The sequence below is a fragment of the Anomaloglossus baeobatrachus genome, chromosome 3 (assembly GCF_048569485.1).
Source record: "Anomaloglossus baeobatrachus isolate aAnoBae1 chromosome 3, aAnoBae1.hap1, whole genome shotgun sequence".
NCBI classification, from domain to species: Eukaryota; Metazoa; Chordata; class Amphibia; order Anura; family Aromobatidae; genus Anomaloglossus; species Anomaloglossus baeobatrachus.
The window spans coordinates 495,267,452-495,284,361 of NC_134355.1; the positions used below are offsets into that span (position 1 = coordinate 495,267,452).

At 38.2% G+C, this 16,910-nt stretch overlaps 1 protein-coding gene across 1 annotated transcript in view; it reads left to right on the plus strand.

Annotated features, from left to right (window-relative positions):
* The first annotated feature begins 257 nt into the window (after positions 1–257).
* BCHE (butyrylcholinesterase) overlaps positions 258–16,910 on the plus strand; it is a 131,915-nt gene continuing 115,262 nt past the window's right edge. The window contains exons 1-2 of the mRNA XM_075340658.1: positions 258–396; positions 10,728–12,268. Of these exons, the coding sequence (XP_075196773.1) occupies positions 10,737–12,268 (1,532 nt within the window). The 5' untranslated portion in view covers positions 258–396; positions 10,728–10,736. The remainder of the gene's footprint in view (positions 397–10,727; positions 12,269–16,910) is intronic.

Below are 16,910 nucleotides of genomic sequence, written 5' to 3' on the forward strand. Positions count from 1 at the left end.
CTTCTATTAATATGCATTCCGTAATTTAGTAATTACAGCTTTATATAGTAAAATGTGTATAATTACAGCTGAACACGTTAAATCAGCGTGTTACTATATTACTGTCTCATTGCATTAGAAAACTGGCTTTTGTCAATCATGTGACAGCATTGTGTATTTTTTTTAGCAGGCTGTATAGACAAGACTTATGCATCGAGCAGATGTCAGATGGTAAAGTTGTGTTGCTTGCAGATCATGTTGCTACTGCCAAGTCTCGCGAGCTTTAATTCAGACACAGTTTCTATTAATGTCTGTACTATCCAATTTACTGAACTGAGGCAGCAGATGCACTTCTAGGCATTGAACTACTTAAGATCACTTCACTGCTTCTAACTTAAACTTTGAAACATTAAAAAGGTAAGTGTTGCTATATTTCTATATTTCATAAAAGTCTCCTAATCCATGTTCATTTAAGCCTCCTGTTGATGGAGAAAATTTTAGGAATATTTCAGTTTGGTGTATATTTAACAGAAAAGATTGAAGCAAACCTGCATCATGTGCTTAAAAGGGTAAAAAGCTAATTTTTTTTTATTTTATTAATAATTCAATTATCTATGTGTTTATATAGATGGATTCTTTTACATATTAATATCACAATTGTGAAAAAATAAATATTTTGGAGCTGCACAGGTTTAACTTCTATACTATGTATTTTATGGGTTATTTTGTATTGCAATATTTAATAAAATAATTCAAATTCAAATGCATAATAAACACAGTAATTAATTTTAATATAATGGCTTTATGCTTAAGATCTACGTTCTCTGTCTCTCCAGCTATTCTGAAATTAAAAGTTACAAGCTACGAAAGCTGCAGACTTTCACTGATTTTAGACCTGTATTTTGTGCTGGTGCAAACATGATGAGAAAAATAGTTTTGAAATTCTGTAATATTTTACTCAGATTAGTGATAATTATAGCTCAGTTCTGGATATCAACTATTTATATAGTTTGAAATTCTGTAGAATTTCACTCAGATAAGTGATAATTATAGATCAGTTCTGGACATCAACTAAATTTAATTTGAAATAAAGGACGAAAGATTTTCTTATACTTCCTAAAAGTGTAATATACAGACAAAAGGATAGATTAATAAGGTATAATAAATAACTAAATAAATAAAAGAAAACTTCTTAAAACATATTCAGCTAATTACCTTTTTTTAAATGTACATTAAGGCAACTTACTGCTTTAAGAAATTTGTATATCAAAGTTCTTAAAGTTTAACTTCCCTGAGAACTTGATTTCTAACTTTACCGTTGTTAAGATTTCAGGCATGTTACCATAATTGGCTTTATTTATGTTGTGTTTGCCGTATTGTTAAGCCTGCCAAAGAAAAATACATGTGCTAAAAATAATTGAACAATAACCGGGTAACCCCGTGCTATGTGTTTATTAAACTGGAAAATATCCTAGAAGTTAAAAGAAACTGTAATAATCAAATCACAGAAGCTCTCTGCATTCAAAGACTGACAAACAACACTACAGTACGCTCTAATTAACATTTTCTGTAAATAGATGCATTGTTATGGCAGCTACAAGATATACAATTGAACATCAATATAGCTTTGTGATATATTTTTATAAACACAAGAATTCTATCTCCTTCAGTCAGTTGTTAAGCTGCACTAATTCTTGGTCTATTATCATGTAAAGAAAAAAATATACTTGAACTAAAATAGCACAAGTAATAGGATTAGTGCATCTAATATTGGCGTAAATAAAGTTATTAATATGTAAAGGGCACACGAGGGCAGTGGAACATATTGGGTTTGTAGCTTGAAGACAATACGAGATTATATGCTTACAAATCATGAGAGATAAGGATTTCCCTTTCTATCAGTACAATGCTATCCAAAAAAGCATGGTCATAGCAATACAACATTGCAGCATTTAAGAGTGGAGTCTGCAATGAGTTATAATGCAGTATTATGCCTAATCGTAACTGGTAAAATATATTACATTCTGCTTAAAAAGTTCCCAATTAACATTTTATTATTTTGACACACAGCTTTTTTTCTCTTTTTGTCTTTTGTTCACCTAAGAGAGGACGGAGGGATGGATGATATCATTATAATAATAATAATTATATATATAAATATATATAATATAAGATATATATGATATATAATGATATTATAATTCATGAATCAATTATATTTTTCGTACCCTAGCTGCTAATTCAAGATTGGTTGTATTAAAATATACAATATTTGTCATTCATTTTAAAGTATCATTTACGTACAGCAGCTACTTAAACTGCAATGAATGATTGATTGTTTTAAAAAAAAAAAAAAATCTTCTGAATGTCTGATGACATTTTCCATTAGAGCAATCAGTTGGAGATGTCTCCCATTGCCGGCCAGCAGCATCATCATTTCTTAGGCACTACCGAATGCAGATATCAATTCAACACTGTTGCTGGTTATAATTTGTTAGGTATGCACAATTGAAAAAGATAAATTATAGTTTATTGTCTTTCATCTTTTTGTGAATTTGCACTAGAAAATTAATTGTATGATTGTTCAAAATAAAGTGTATCAAAATTACAATGATGTAAAAGAATAGAATACACTTGTGCAAGAAGTCTGAATATATAATTATTAATATCAAATTATGGAATCCACAATCAGAAGAACATCCAATAATATCACAGGGATCGTTGTCAATTCCAAACGTGATGATATTATTATCAAAAAGTAGCATTTTTTATGGGCAAAAGTCAACTCTTTTCCAATCAAATATTAATAATCTATGGTTGCGAGGTTTGACATTGCACCCCACCCACCCAAGACTGTTAATTTGGGCAAAGTATAGATTGATTCTCCTTCTTATCTAACATATTTGAAGCTTAGCAAATAAAGGTCCGTTCACACTAATTGACTGGCAGCACTAAATGATCAGTGATTTGTTCACACAGGCTGATGGACTTTCAGATGCGCACTGAACCATCTATAAAATACTATTTGCTGCACATTGCCTGCTATTGTACTCAGCAGCCTACCTACTCAAGACTAAACTGTGCAAAAATGCTGATCTTTTGGGCAAAAGTATATTTCTCATACACCTTGTGATTGGCAGACTGGTTCAACCACAAGAATACTTGTTTACGATAATGGTAACTAGTCTAATAATGTTAACCTTGAAGTAAAAAAAAATGTCAGATATCCATCAAGTGAAAAGCACGCATTTCTGGTTCTAAGCCCTAAGTCTTAGAGAGTCTATGACTAAGGGCTTGCAGCCAGGAACGCGTTACAAGGACATCATGCTTTTAGCTTGATCTGACATTTTATCAGACTTATCAATAAAGATTAACTCAAAAATGTTGAGGATGTGCTGATCCTTCGTCCTTTCTTTCCATTGACTGTATAGTTTTACTAGTCTAAAGCGGTTTAATTATGTCACGGGACGGCATTTACTGCTGTTTTCATATTGTATTCAGTAATGAAAAAAGATAACTTAGCTTTAATAACTAAAGCAACATAAAAGGACATGTTGATAATAATCCTTAAGATTAGGATTAATCCATAGGATAGGCCCTCCATCACGGATCATTAATGCTTCCGTTATTGGCACAACCACTGAGTAGCTGACTGAGTCTGACTAAACAATAAAGGGCCACTTATATATCGAAACCCCATGGCACATTCACTCAGCTTATCAATGGTGTTTCAGGGGTTGAGCCAATCTGACATTGATGGTCTATCCTAAGGATAATGGATAAGTGTTTTCTTTTTATTAAAACCCTTAAGTGCTTTGTTTTTTTCCCCTTCAATTTGTTGCAATATAGAAACCTACTACATAACATGAAATAAATATTAGTTTTATATATATTTTTTAAGGATGATAGAAACAAAAGTAGCAGAGAAAAGGGCACATGTAAGAGTAAAGAACACACATGGAATATATGTGCCTGACCGTATGTCATGGACTATTAGTTATGGTTTTGTACAGAAATCTAAGCTTAATCCTCCAAAAAATACAGTAAAACAACAGCAATGAAACTTGTAATGGAAACATTATTGAAATACATTTGACATTGTAAAGTGTTAAAAAGTGGAAAACCAGCAGGTGAAACCATACTTCAAGGACTTCTGGCAGGAGATATATAATACAAACATAATAGGTTAAATGTAACCAAAAGTAAAATGTCCTTTAAGATAAAGGGGAGAAAAAGTATCTGTGGCTGACCACAATAAAATGTAAAACTGTGTGCAATGTTAATATCCAACGAAACATGTTTGAGTATATATTATATGTGTCTGAAAAATGTGTGTCTATTGTTCAAAAGTAACACAAGATACAGAGTGAGATAGTTATCAACTGCAGAGTGTAGTGCCAAAGCCCGGTGCATGTTTTGGCATAATTGCCTCCTTCTGAGAGTAGCATCTCTGCTGCAAAGGAGCACCAATTTTACCCAATAGTGTCACCAGCAGTGTCACCAGCAAAGCATCACCACACCATCACACCTCCTCCTCCATGCTTCACTGTAGGAACCAGGCATGTAGAGTCCATCCGTTCACTTTTTCTACAAAGACACGGTGGTTGGATCCAAAGATCTTAAATTTGGACTCATCAGACCAAAGCACAGATTTCCACTGGTCTAATGTCCATTCCTTGTGTTCTTTAGCCCAAACAAGTCTCTTCTGCATGTTGCAGAAGCAGTGGCTTTCTAGCAGCTATTTTACCATGAAGGCCTGCTGCACAAAGTCTCCTCTTAATAGTTGTTCTAGAGATGAGAAGGTGTGTCCAAACTTTTGGTCTGTACTGTATATTGTGACGATGTGGGCCCCAAACATACAGGGAACCATGCATCAGGTAGCGGGATTGAGTCACACAGGAACACTTTATCATTTCAAATGTCCGTCTGGTTTATTTAAGCCTTTCATAAACTGCTGTTACATTTCATTTAAACATATCCGCAAAGCTTCATACACAGTGTCCCCGTGGTGGCATCACAACCTTTACTCACTGACCCCTCAGCTGTATCAGGCCGAAGACATATATGGCGGTCTCCACTTGCTGACACCTAGTCAGCTCACAATCCCCTTCTCCTGGGGATACCTATTCAGGAGTCTCAGCACACTCCCCACATGGTCTCACCATGTGATTGAGCAGGGTTGTTATATATAAACAACATGTTGCTTTATATACAGTATATACAGTATATACAGTATATATATATATATATATATATATATATATATTTTTATATATATATATATATATATAAAAAATGACGGTACCCTTACTGGTAGCACCCCAATAATTCTACGCATAAATAATTTTGCTGCCACCACTGAACTTTAGGCCCCCTTCACACGTGTTTGTTCCGTTTCCGTATATACCGGAGACACGGACAAACATGCACCAATGTTAATCTATGATTGTGGTCATACGTGCGTTATTTCATTATGTCCGTGTGTGCGTGTCCGTGATCCGTATGTGTTTGCGTTTTGCACGGATGCATGTCCGTTATCTGCACGGAGCCCGCACACGTGGACACAATGAAAATCTATGGGTATGTGCACACACGTTAGTAAACACGTATGCATCTACCTATAGTCCGTGTCCGTTTGGTGTTTTTATTTCTAGTGATGTCGGCCATTCTTTCTATTTCTGTGTATGTTGGCAATCTCCCTGAGTCCGTCGGTCGGTCTCTCTGTCCCTCTGTCGGTCTCTCTGTCTGTCTGTCCCTCTCTCACAGTCTGTCGGTCAGTTTCCCCCCTCTCTCATACTTACTGTTCCCCGATCACCGGCGCGGCGCTGCACGGCATTCACACTGCTGCGGCGGCTTTTACTATTTTGAAAAAGCCGGCCGCTCATTAAACAATCTCGTATTCCCTGCTTTCCCCGCCCACCGGCGCCTATGATTGGTTGCAGTGAGACACGCCCCCACGCTGAGTGACAGGTGTCTCACTGCACCCAATCACAGCAGCCGGTGGGCGTGTCTATACTGTGCAGTAAAATAAATAAATAAATAATTAAAAAAAACGGCGTGCGGTCCCCCCCAATTTTAATGCCAGCCAGATAAAGCCATACGGCTGAAGGCTGGTATTCTCAGGATGGGGAGCTCCACGTTATGGGGAGCCCCCCACCCTAACAATATCAGTCAGCAGCCGCCCAGAATTGCCGCATACATTAGATGCGACAGTTTTGGGACTGTACCCGGCTCTTCCCGATTTGCCCTGGTGCTTTGGCAAATCGAGGTAATAAGGAGTTAATGGCAGCCCATAGCTGCCACTAAATCCTAGAATAATCATGTCAGGCGTCTCCCCGAGATTCCTTTCATGATTAATCTGTAAATTACAGTAAATAAACACACACACCCGAAAAATCCTTTATTAGAAATAAAAGACACAAACATATACCCTGGTTCAACAATTTATTCAGCCCGAAAAAGCCCTCCATGTCCGGCGTAATCCAGGATGGTCCAGCGTCGCATCCAGCTGTACTGCATGGAGAATACAGGAGCTGCAGCACACACCGCTGCTCCTGTCAGCTTCACGCAGCAAATGAAAAGTGCCGCGCGATCGGCTGAGCTGTCACTGAGGTTACCCGCTGTCACTGGATCCAGTGGCGGCCACCGGGTAAGCTCAGTGACAGCTCAGCTGATCGCGCGGCACTCTTCATTTGCCGCGTGGAGCTGACAGGAGCAGCGGTGTGTGCTGCAGCTCCTGTCACCTCCATGCAGCAGAGCTGGATGCGACGCTGGACCATCCTGGATTACGCCGGACATGGAGGGCTTTTTCGGGCTGATTAAATTGTTGAACCAGGGTATATGTTTGTGTTTTTTATTTCTAATAAAGGATTTTTTTCTGGTGTGTGTGTTTATTTACTGTAATTTACAGATTAATCATGAAAGGAATCTCGGGGAGACGCCTGACATGATTAATCTAGGATTTAGTGGCAGCTATGGGCTGCCTTTAACTCCTTATTACCCCGATTTGCCAAAGCACCAGGGCAAATCGGGAAGAGCCGGGTACAGTTCCAAAACTGTCGCATCTAATGTATGCGGCAATTCTGGGCGGCTGCTGACTGATATTGTTAGGGTGGGGGGCTCCCCATAACGTGGAGCTCCCCATCCTGAGAATACCAGCCTTCAGCCGTATGGCTTTATCTGGCTGGCATTAAAATTGGGGGGGACCACACGCCGGTTTTTTTAATTATTTATTTATTTATTTTACTGCACAGTATAGACACGCCCACCGGCTGCTGTGATTGGGTGCAGTGAGACACCTATCATTCAGCGTGGGGGCGTGTCTCACTGCACCCAATCATAGGCGCCGGTGGGCGGGGAAAGCAGGGAATACGAGATTGTTTAATGAGCGGCTGGCTATTTCAAAATAGTAAAAGCCGCCGCAGCAGTGTGAATGCCGTGCAGCGCCGCAACGGTGATCGGGGATCGGTGAGTATGAGAGGGGGGGGAAACTTCAGTTACTCGGGGGATTAGCGGTCACCGGTGAATCCTTCACAGGTGACCGCTAATCAGTACTCGACACAGACAGAGCCGCGATATGAGGATGAAGTCGGGTGAAGTTCACCCAAGTTCATTCTCATCGCGCAACTCTGTCAGCTGTCAGCCGACATTTATAAACGACATTGTGCATCACACACACGGACATTCCACACGGACATTCCACATACACATACACGTTAATTCCACACGCACACACGGACGTTCTACACACAACACGGCTAGCATACGCAATTCACACAGATGCCACACGGACCATAAAAACGGACACAAAAACGCCCGTAACATACGTGCGTGTTTTTCACGGACGTGTGAAGGGGGCCTTACAGGTATTTCAGACACCCGTTTTCAGATAGCATAAGGCTCTTCGGATTCGGGGATAATATATAAAGCAAGAGGAAGGAAGCTATTAAATTTTATACATTTAATCCAAAAATAGGCAGTGTTTATAAAAAATATACAAGATATTGCAAAAGGGAACAATACAAATACTACAAAGAAAGTTACGTAAAATGAAAGGAATAGACATGAAACTTACTAAACTCATGCCAATGATATGACTTCTGGATTTATGGAGATGGATCTCCATTGGTACACAAACAGGCAGCACCACAGCTTAACTGTGTCCTCCTGAACTGACAAAGTCCTAAAATGGGCTGCTGACTTTTATGACCTCACCTCACCCTCCAATCTGTGACCTCATTTTGGGATGTCTTGTGGGCTGTGCCAAGGAAAGTATAGTTTTTCCCATATCCTTGCCGCTGGGTCGCACAGGTGAGGGATATTAGTGTCATATTTTATATCTCAATGTTTCCTTTGCATAGATACCAAACACAACACATCTAGCATGATTTTATTGGTCAATACCCATTTGTTGGGATACCAGTGATCACCCAGCAAAGCAAGATGGTGCTTTGAGTTCGCCATTTCACCCGGATTCCAACAATAACCTTTTCATTTATCTAGCATTAACGTGGTACCTGAAATCTGGGTTCATAGCTTTTTTACTTAAAAAGACAAAGGGATGCCTTTCTTTGCACATTTTTCCCTCCAGTTACTTCCCTCCCCGGTCATAAATACCACATTCCAGGAGCCGATTAGATAAAGTTGTCATAGCCACACTCATATCTGTGCTAGCTCAGGTGGGGAGATATAAGGGACCTTAGAAATATTTTGGAAAATTGGAGCTGTGTGGGGAAACTCTGTTAATATAGGGAGTGGGCATGTGTGTGCATTCTTGTGCTGCTTGCAGTAAATAAGTAACATGGCCATCACTGAGGACTCACATTGGATGGCCATCTCTATGACAATTACTAGCATTTTAAATACTATACTGTACGCTACTGGAGCTGAAAATTTGGCTGGGTGGGGGTAAAGATAAAACAGGCAGTATAAGAATCGGTGCTTTGCTGAAAGCATAGAGTTAGCACCTTAGTACCATGGACATCTTTCTTCAACATCATCACCTTAAAAACAAGCAAAGCACTATGATCCTTAACAAAGTCAGGCACCTATCATTTCTGAGTCTTGACCACACCATTGGATGGGGTTCTATAGCCCATCTCTGTTACCATTTGGTACTGTGTAGTGGATTTCAGGCAATCTTGGCTGTGAAGGCCAACTGGTTAAAGAGGCATTGTAGGGACATTTTTAAAAATTTGGCGGTCTGTGTGGGAACTCAATATCAATATTAACTGTGTGGGTGAACTGGGAATACAGGCAATAAAGGGGACTTTATTTGTTAAACTTTTTGCTTTGTGGGTGTACTCTGCCAATATTGTATATCTGCCTAATTTGAAGAATATTTTTTTCATAATATATGTTTTGGGCCCCTGGTTCTCTCAGTGAACAGCATTGGGTGAACAGCAGCTAAAGGTTAAATTGCTGGGACAAGTGGAAGCAAGTCTAGCTGGTGTAACTGCAGCTCGATCCCAAATTGTACAAGATTTTAAGTTCAATAACTATGCTGTACACAATAGGACCTGAAAATTTGGACCTGAGTGGGAACTAGTAAAGCAGGCAGCATAAGATTTGTTGCCCTGCTGAAAGCAGAGCTGGCACCTGAGGACCATGGGCATTCTTTCTTCAGCATCACCCCCTTGAAAACTGGCAAAGTGGTGTCAACCTCAACAAGTCAGGCACCTGTCACTTTTGGTTTGAATGGCCTTCTGTGGCTCATCTATGATAGGTGCTTTTTGGTGGATCTCGGGCAATGTTAGCTGAGAGTGTCAACCAGATATAGAAACTGTTTAGGGGCCTTTTTTAAAAATTAAGTGCTCTGTGGTAGATCTTAGGCAATTTTGGCTTTGAAGGTCAACCTGGTAAAGAGGCTGTTTATGGGCCTTTTTAAACATTGGGTGCTCAGTGGTGGATCTTGGCTACTCTTTGCTTTGAGGGTCAAATGGGTAAAGAGGCTCCATGGGGGCTTTTTTTTTTAAAAAACATTGATAATGTGTGGGGGAACTCTGTCATTCTTGGCTGTGTGGATAAACTGGGAATCAAGGTTATATAGGGGATATTATTTGTTAAACTTGTTGCTGTGGATAAACTCTGTCAATGTTGTATGTTGTATCGCAAATCATTCAACTGAAGTAAAGTGCTGACAGTAGCGTTGGCCCCGTGTACCAGCCGAGATCATTGAGGGGTTCATGTGTCTGCATTTTGAGTGTTTAAGATCCCTGGACTAGAGACCTACAGTATATCATGGCAGAGGGGGGGCAGCGATCAGTGTGCACGGTAACTAACATGATTCGCTGTTGCCCACACTGCAGTTTGGCAGCCGACACCCCGAGCGATCTCACAGGTCGCACATAGATAAAACTGACCATCAGTTGGATCCTCACTCGAGTTTAAGCCAAGGGGGGCTTTTGCAGCATAAAAAATATGCTGAAAAATTTGGCTTATACACGAGTATGTGCGGTATGTCAAATTGTGAAAAGAGCACTTTCTCTAAAAATGATGCTAAAAATGAACAAATAGACTAAATGTTCATAGAAATTGTTGATTGTTAATGGGGGTTAACTATTAGCATCCTAAACATCCATCAAACATCCTTGTTTGGCTTTATAGGAAGTTATTTAAATATTGCTTAATACTGCAATTTATTCCACTATAGTTAAAAGTTACATGGCCAGGATCTTTCCTATTGCTATCATTTTTGCTGTTGTGTTGGTACAAACATTTAATATAACATATTATTGTATCTATTGCAGTTATCAGTTATGTGGTACAAGTCGACACAAAGAAAGAACTTCTCTGCAATCTGCTTCACAGTCATTTTTCTGCTTTCCTCAACCGTCCGCAGTGATGATGATGATGATGATGATGATGTTGTTCTAACCAAGTCTGGAAAAGTAAGAGGGCTAGAAATATCAGTGTTTTCTAAGACAATTACAGCATTTCTTGGGATACCCTATGCTGAACCACCAATTGGAGCCTTGAGATTTAAAAAACCTGAACCTACCAAACCATGGTCTGAAGTGTTGAATGCTTCAACGTATGGCAATTCTTGCTATCAGTATGTGGATCAAACATTCCCTGGATTTTCTGGTGCTGAAATGTGGAATCCAAATACACAATTAAGTGAAGACTGTCTTTATCTTAATATATGGATACCAAGCCCAAAGCCAAGAAATGCAAGTGTTATGGTTTGGATATATGGTGGTGGTTTTGAGACTGGAACATCTTCATTAGATGTTTATGATGGCAAGTTTTTAGCTCGGAATGAACGTGTTATTGTCGTGTCACTGAACTACAGAGTGGGGGTTTTGGGCTTTTTGGCTTTTCCAGGTAACTCTGAAGCACCAGGAAATGCTGGATTATTTGATCAGAGGTTGGCACTTCAGTGGATTCACAATAATATTGCAGTATTTGGCGGTAATCCAAAAAGTATAACTATTTTTGGAGAAAGTGCAGGAGGAGCTTCTGTCAGTTATCATGTGCTTTCTCCAAAAAGTCATCCATATTTTACAAGAGCCATTATGCAAAGTGGAACTGCAAATGCCCCTTGGGCTTGTATAGAAAGCACAGAGGCTCATAATCGAGCTCTGACAATGGCAAACATGTTGAGTTGTTCTTTCAGAAATGAGACAGAAATAATTGCTTGTGTTCGGAATAAAACTCCACAGGAAGTAATTGAGAAATCGCTTTCTATCTTATCACGTAGATCAATAATAGAAATTAATTTTGTTCCAACAGTTGATGGAGATTTTCTTATTGATTTACCAAAAAATCTTCTGCAAATTGGACAACTTAAAAAAAATACACAGATATTAACAGGAGTTAACAAGGATGAAGGGTCATATTTCTTAGTTTACCAGTTACCAGGGTTTAGCAAAGACCATGACAGCTTTATAAATCGAACTCAGTTTCAAGAAAGTGTAAAACTAGCATTTCCCAAAGTCACTGAGCTTGCAGTTGACTCTATAATTTTTCACTACACAAACTGGGAAGATGAAAAGAATCCAGTTCTTAATCGTGATGCCATGGATGATATTGTTGGAGATTATAATTTTATATGTCCGCTGCTGGACTTCACAAAGAGAAATGCAGAACTTGGAAACAAAGCCTATTTATACTTCTTTAACCACAGATCATCAAAATTAGCTTGGCCTGGTTGGATGGGAGTTGTTCATGGCTATGAAATTGAATTCGTTTTTGGAATTCCAATGTATAGGAGACTCAATTATACAAAAGAAGAAGAAACACTGAGTCGAAATGTAATGAGACTTTGGGCCAATTTTGCAAAAACTGGGTAAGTTTGATTTTTTTTACGAAAAAATTGTTAGAATAATTTAATCCTGATATAAAAATTTTTTTACCTGATTTTGAAGCGTCGAGAATGATGACAATAAACCAGAGAAATAGTATAATTGCTTATATTTCTAAAAAATATTCAGTTGACTTTTGCAATGTTCTTAACAGTACAGCATGGTCTCAATATGAAGGATTTTCTTTCTAAATGTCCCTTAGACTATTTCTAATCCTTCACACATTGCAAACCACAGTATAAATTGAAGAGAGACTTTCAGAAATCATGGCAAAAATGCAGTGATTCTGGGAATTCATTTTAATAATCATGCCAAAGTGTACATCATATTATCTTGAAGGGTGAAAACATCAGCTGTTCTAAATGAAAAAAAACTAAATAAAAAACAAAGTTTTTGGTTATACCATAAGCAACAATATCTATTCACAATTGCCAAAACAATGTTCCAGATAAAATAAGGTATCTATTACATTTCTACATACATGATAAAAGCAGGCATAATCAATACGATGAAAAATACAGGACACGGATTGATGCGTTTCTGACCTAGCAGTTCTTACTCACAGTAATAGGTTGAACTATGAGTAAGGACGACTAGGTCAGAAAACTATCACTCCCTGTCAAATTTTTTCTTCATATTGATTGTACCTGCTTATAATGTGTTGGTGAGGATATGATAAAGAACTTGTGTCATCAGGAACATTGAGCTGGCATTTGTGGATATACAAAGGATTATAAAGGTAGGGAAGTGGCCATCAACTAACTTTGTTGAGCTGACGGACATTCTTGATTTTTTACTCCTACCTGACCAACATAAAAAAAAAGTTGCATTATTGAACAGTGAATATGTATCACGAAAAATGATATTCACAGAAAAGCATTTAGAATACATTTATAAAACTGACATTTCTTAGAACCAACGTAGATTGCAACAGTTACAATTGTGGCTGGTTCCTATAAAGGAGGTGTCTCCAGACTGCCACTGTGACATCAAGGCCTTCAGTGCTTCGCAGAAGGCTGGTTAGTGGCTCGAGTTTGTGTGTGGCTGCATATACATACTTCTTCCACTAGCTTAAGATTAAGTCAAATTTTCTGAAATTTGTGGTTTGAAGCAAATTTGTACACTTTAAATTTGATTCCCGTTTTGCAAAAAAAAAAAACTTGCCCAGCCCCATTTCACGCAATGAAGGACCATCAGAGAGCAGGTTAAGGTATTTTTGTGTGTCTGTGTGCGATTCCCCATAAAGCTATGCAGCTATGATATCTATCAGATTATCAAACCTTGTACATGGTAATTACCGGGACCATCACAAATTAGCAGTTCCCAGTGGAGCACAGTTTGAACGGCAAAGCCATTTTCAATATCTAAAGTCACTGAGAAAATGTATTTCATGTAGAGTGTCAGATATTATGGCCAACAGGTTGCTCTCTCTTATGTAGAGTGTAAGCTCTTATGGTCGGCATTAACCTTTATTTCTCCTGTGGAGTGTAAGCTCCTATGATCAGCATGATCCTCTATTTCTCCTGTAGAGTGTAAGCTCCTATGATCAGCATGAAACGCTATTTCTCCTGTAGAGTGTAAGCTCTGTAGATCAGCATGGTCCTCTATTTATCCTGTAGAGTTTAAGCTTTTAAGATCAGCATGATCCTCTATTTCTCCTGTAGAATGTAAGCTCTTAAGATCAGCATAATCCTCTATTTCTCCTGTAGAGTGTAAGCTCTTATGATCAGTAAGGTATTCTTTCTTCTGGAGTGCAACCTCTTATAATCAGTGATTTTGCTCTTTGGCTCTGATATAGTCTAAGATCATATGGTCAGAGGTGTTCTTTCTCTTCTGTATAGTTTAAACTCTTACGGCCAGGTGGGTCTCTCTTCTGTAATGTGTAAGCTCTTATGGGGTCAGTGGGGTTCTCCCTCTCTCTTCTCTCTCCCCAACATGTATTTTACAAACAATTACAAGCTTTTTAAAATTGAGATTTGCACAAATTAATTGGAGCAAATCAAATTATTTAGGAAAATTCAGCAAAGCAGGCAAATATAAATTTCAATAGATCCACTTGTCTCTATTTACTATCTACAATACTGGATTGTGCATCATAAAAATATGAGCTATGTTTCATCCAAACTAAGTAGTTATAAACATGGTATGTGTGTGTTAATTTTAACTATCCACAGACCCCATAGTAAGATGATTTAAGAGGTTATTGCCAATCGTTCATTAAATATTGGTTTTATAGTTAATGCTATAAATACATTCTGGATGAGGCAGCCGAGATTAACTCCAACCCTTTTACTTACATTCCAGAAAGGCTTGAATTGACTTGACAGCTTGCAGTTCTGAATAACAGTTTACCAATAAAGGCATCATCTCAATCCAATTAGCTGCTAATTTTCTCTCAATACATTTCATTCCCCCCTTTGGTTAATGTAATTGTAATTGGTTAATGTAATATAAACCAACATGATTATTAAACAGTTATAGGAAAACAAAAATAATAAATATTAATATATTTCTTTTTTCTTTTGCTTAAGAAACTATTTGTTAAAAGGCTAGTTTCAGACAGTCATATGGTGGAAATATTTTAGTGAAGGTATTATGACTTCAATACCTAGACCTTTTATGGATCTACTGAACTCAGCATAAATTCCCAAAGAGTCAACATGCTATAAATCCAATTCATCTCCAGTAATGAAGCATCCAAATTACTAAGGGACAGGTCTGAATATTACGCAAGTACTATAGATATTAAAATATCACAAAATTCATCCTATCTGTTTATGCATAGTTCATTAGAGACCTTCAAGGCTATGTTCAAATTACCTACATGGCATGCGTTTGATGCATACACTAGGAAAAGCTCCAAAACCATACATTAAATGGAAGCATCCAATAGATAATAGAGTGGCATTAATAAACACAAACATTATAATGGAAAAAAAAACATATAGCATGCTCAATACTTTTTATTGTACTGGATGCCATTGTATGGAATACTGTAATCTTCTAGGATTTTCCATGGACTTTTTTTTACAAATTATTATTATTTATTATTATAGCGCCATCAATTCCATGGCGCTTTACATGTGAAAGGGGTGTACATAATAGGGACAAGTACAATAATCATAAACAATACAGACACAGACAGGTAGAAGAGGATAGAGGTCCCTGCCCGCGAGGGCTCACAGTCTACAAGGGATAGATGAGGATACAGTAGGTTAGGGTAGAGCTGATTGTGCGGTGCTGTATCAGACTGAGGGTTATGGCAGGTTGTAGGCTACAAATACAGTCTAAATGAGGGCTAAATAACATCTTTTTAACCTTTTGTCTTATTAATAAAAGTCATTGGACATATTTAGCATGTACTTTTGGTTTGATTTTAACAAAGTCTAACAACTTGTAATCTGTGTGCAAACATAAATAAACATGAGCAGATCAGACAAAATTTGAATTTGCCTTTCACATGGATTTATACTGAGAAATTTTATTCACTGAGAAATTATCTTCTCATTATTCTCCCTTATCATAGTCTGGAATCTCAGTAAAACCCAAAGCATAATAGATGTAAGGTATAAAAAGTGAAAATTATACTTATACTCACACTCCACTCACCTCTCAAAATGTATATAGTAGGCTAAGTGGGGCTCATAATGAACATAGGAGACTATGTGGGACTCATAATGTATATAGGAGGCTATTTGAGGGTTCATACAGTATATAAAAGGCTGTTAGGGTTTCATAATGTATTTAGAAAGCTATATGAAGTCTTCTGCTGTATTTACAAGGCTATTTTTGGGCTCTTTGGGAGACTTTGAGGGCTTATATTGTATATCATAAGCTATGTGGGTGCTCATATTGTATATAGAGGGGGTCTGTGGGGGCTCACACTGTATATAGAAGGGCTATGTGGGGCTCATACTGTTTGTATTGAGCTAAGTGGGGGCTCATGCTGTATGTATGGGGCTGAGTGGGGGCTCATATTGTATATAGGGTGTTGTGTGAGGGTTAACCTGTATTTAGGTAGCAATGTAAGGTCTCATGCTGTATACAGAGGGCTTGTTTGAGGGCTCATCCTATATTAAGCACCTACATGAAAGCTCATGCTGTACATATTAGGAGCTGTGTGGAGGTTAGAGTATATTGAGGCTGTGTGAATGATCATCCTGTATGTAGGGAGCTATGTGAAGGCTCATGATGTATGAAGGGAGCTACGTGGCAAATTTATTGTTTATAGAGGGGCCATTTGGGGCTCATACTTTATCTAGAAGGGCTAAGTAGGGCTCACATTGTTTTTAGAGAAGCTGTGTGGGGGCTTATATATATAAAGGTTCTATGTGGGAGCTCATACTGTATATAAGGGGCTATGTGTGTGGCTCATACTGTATATATAGAGGAAATGTGGGGGGCTATGTCAGAGACCCATCGTGCATGTATGTGGCTGTGTGGGCTCATATGGTATATAAGGGGCTGGGTGGGGCCTCATACTGTATATAGAAGGCTATGTGGTGGCTAATACTATATACAGGAGGCTATGTGGGGGATCATGCTTTATAAGGTAACTGGATACATAGTCAAAGTAAACAATGTTTGTATGTGTTTTTACTTTCACCCCTATAATACTTCACTTTC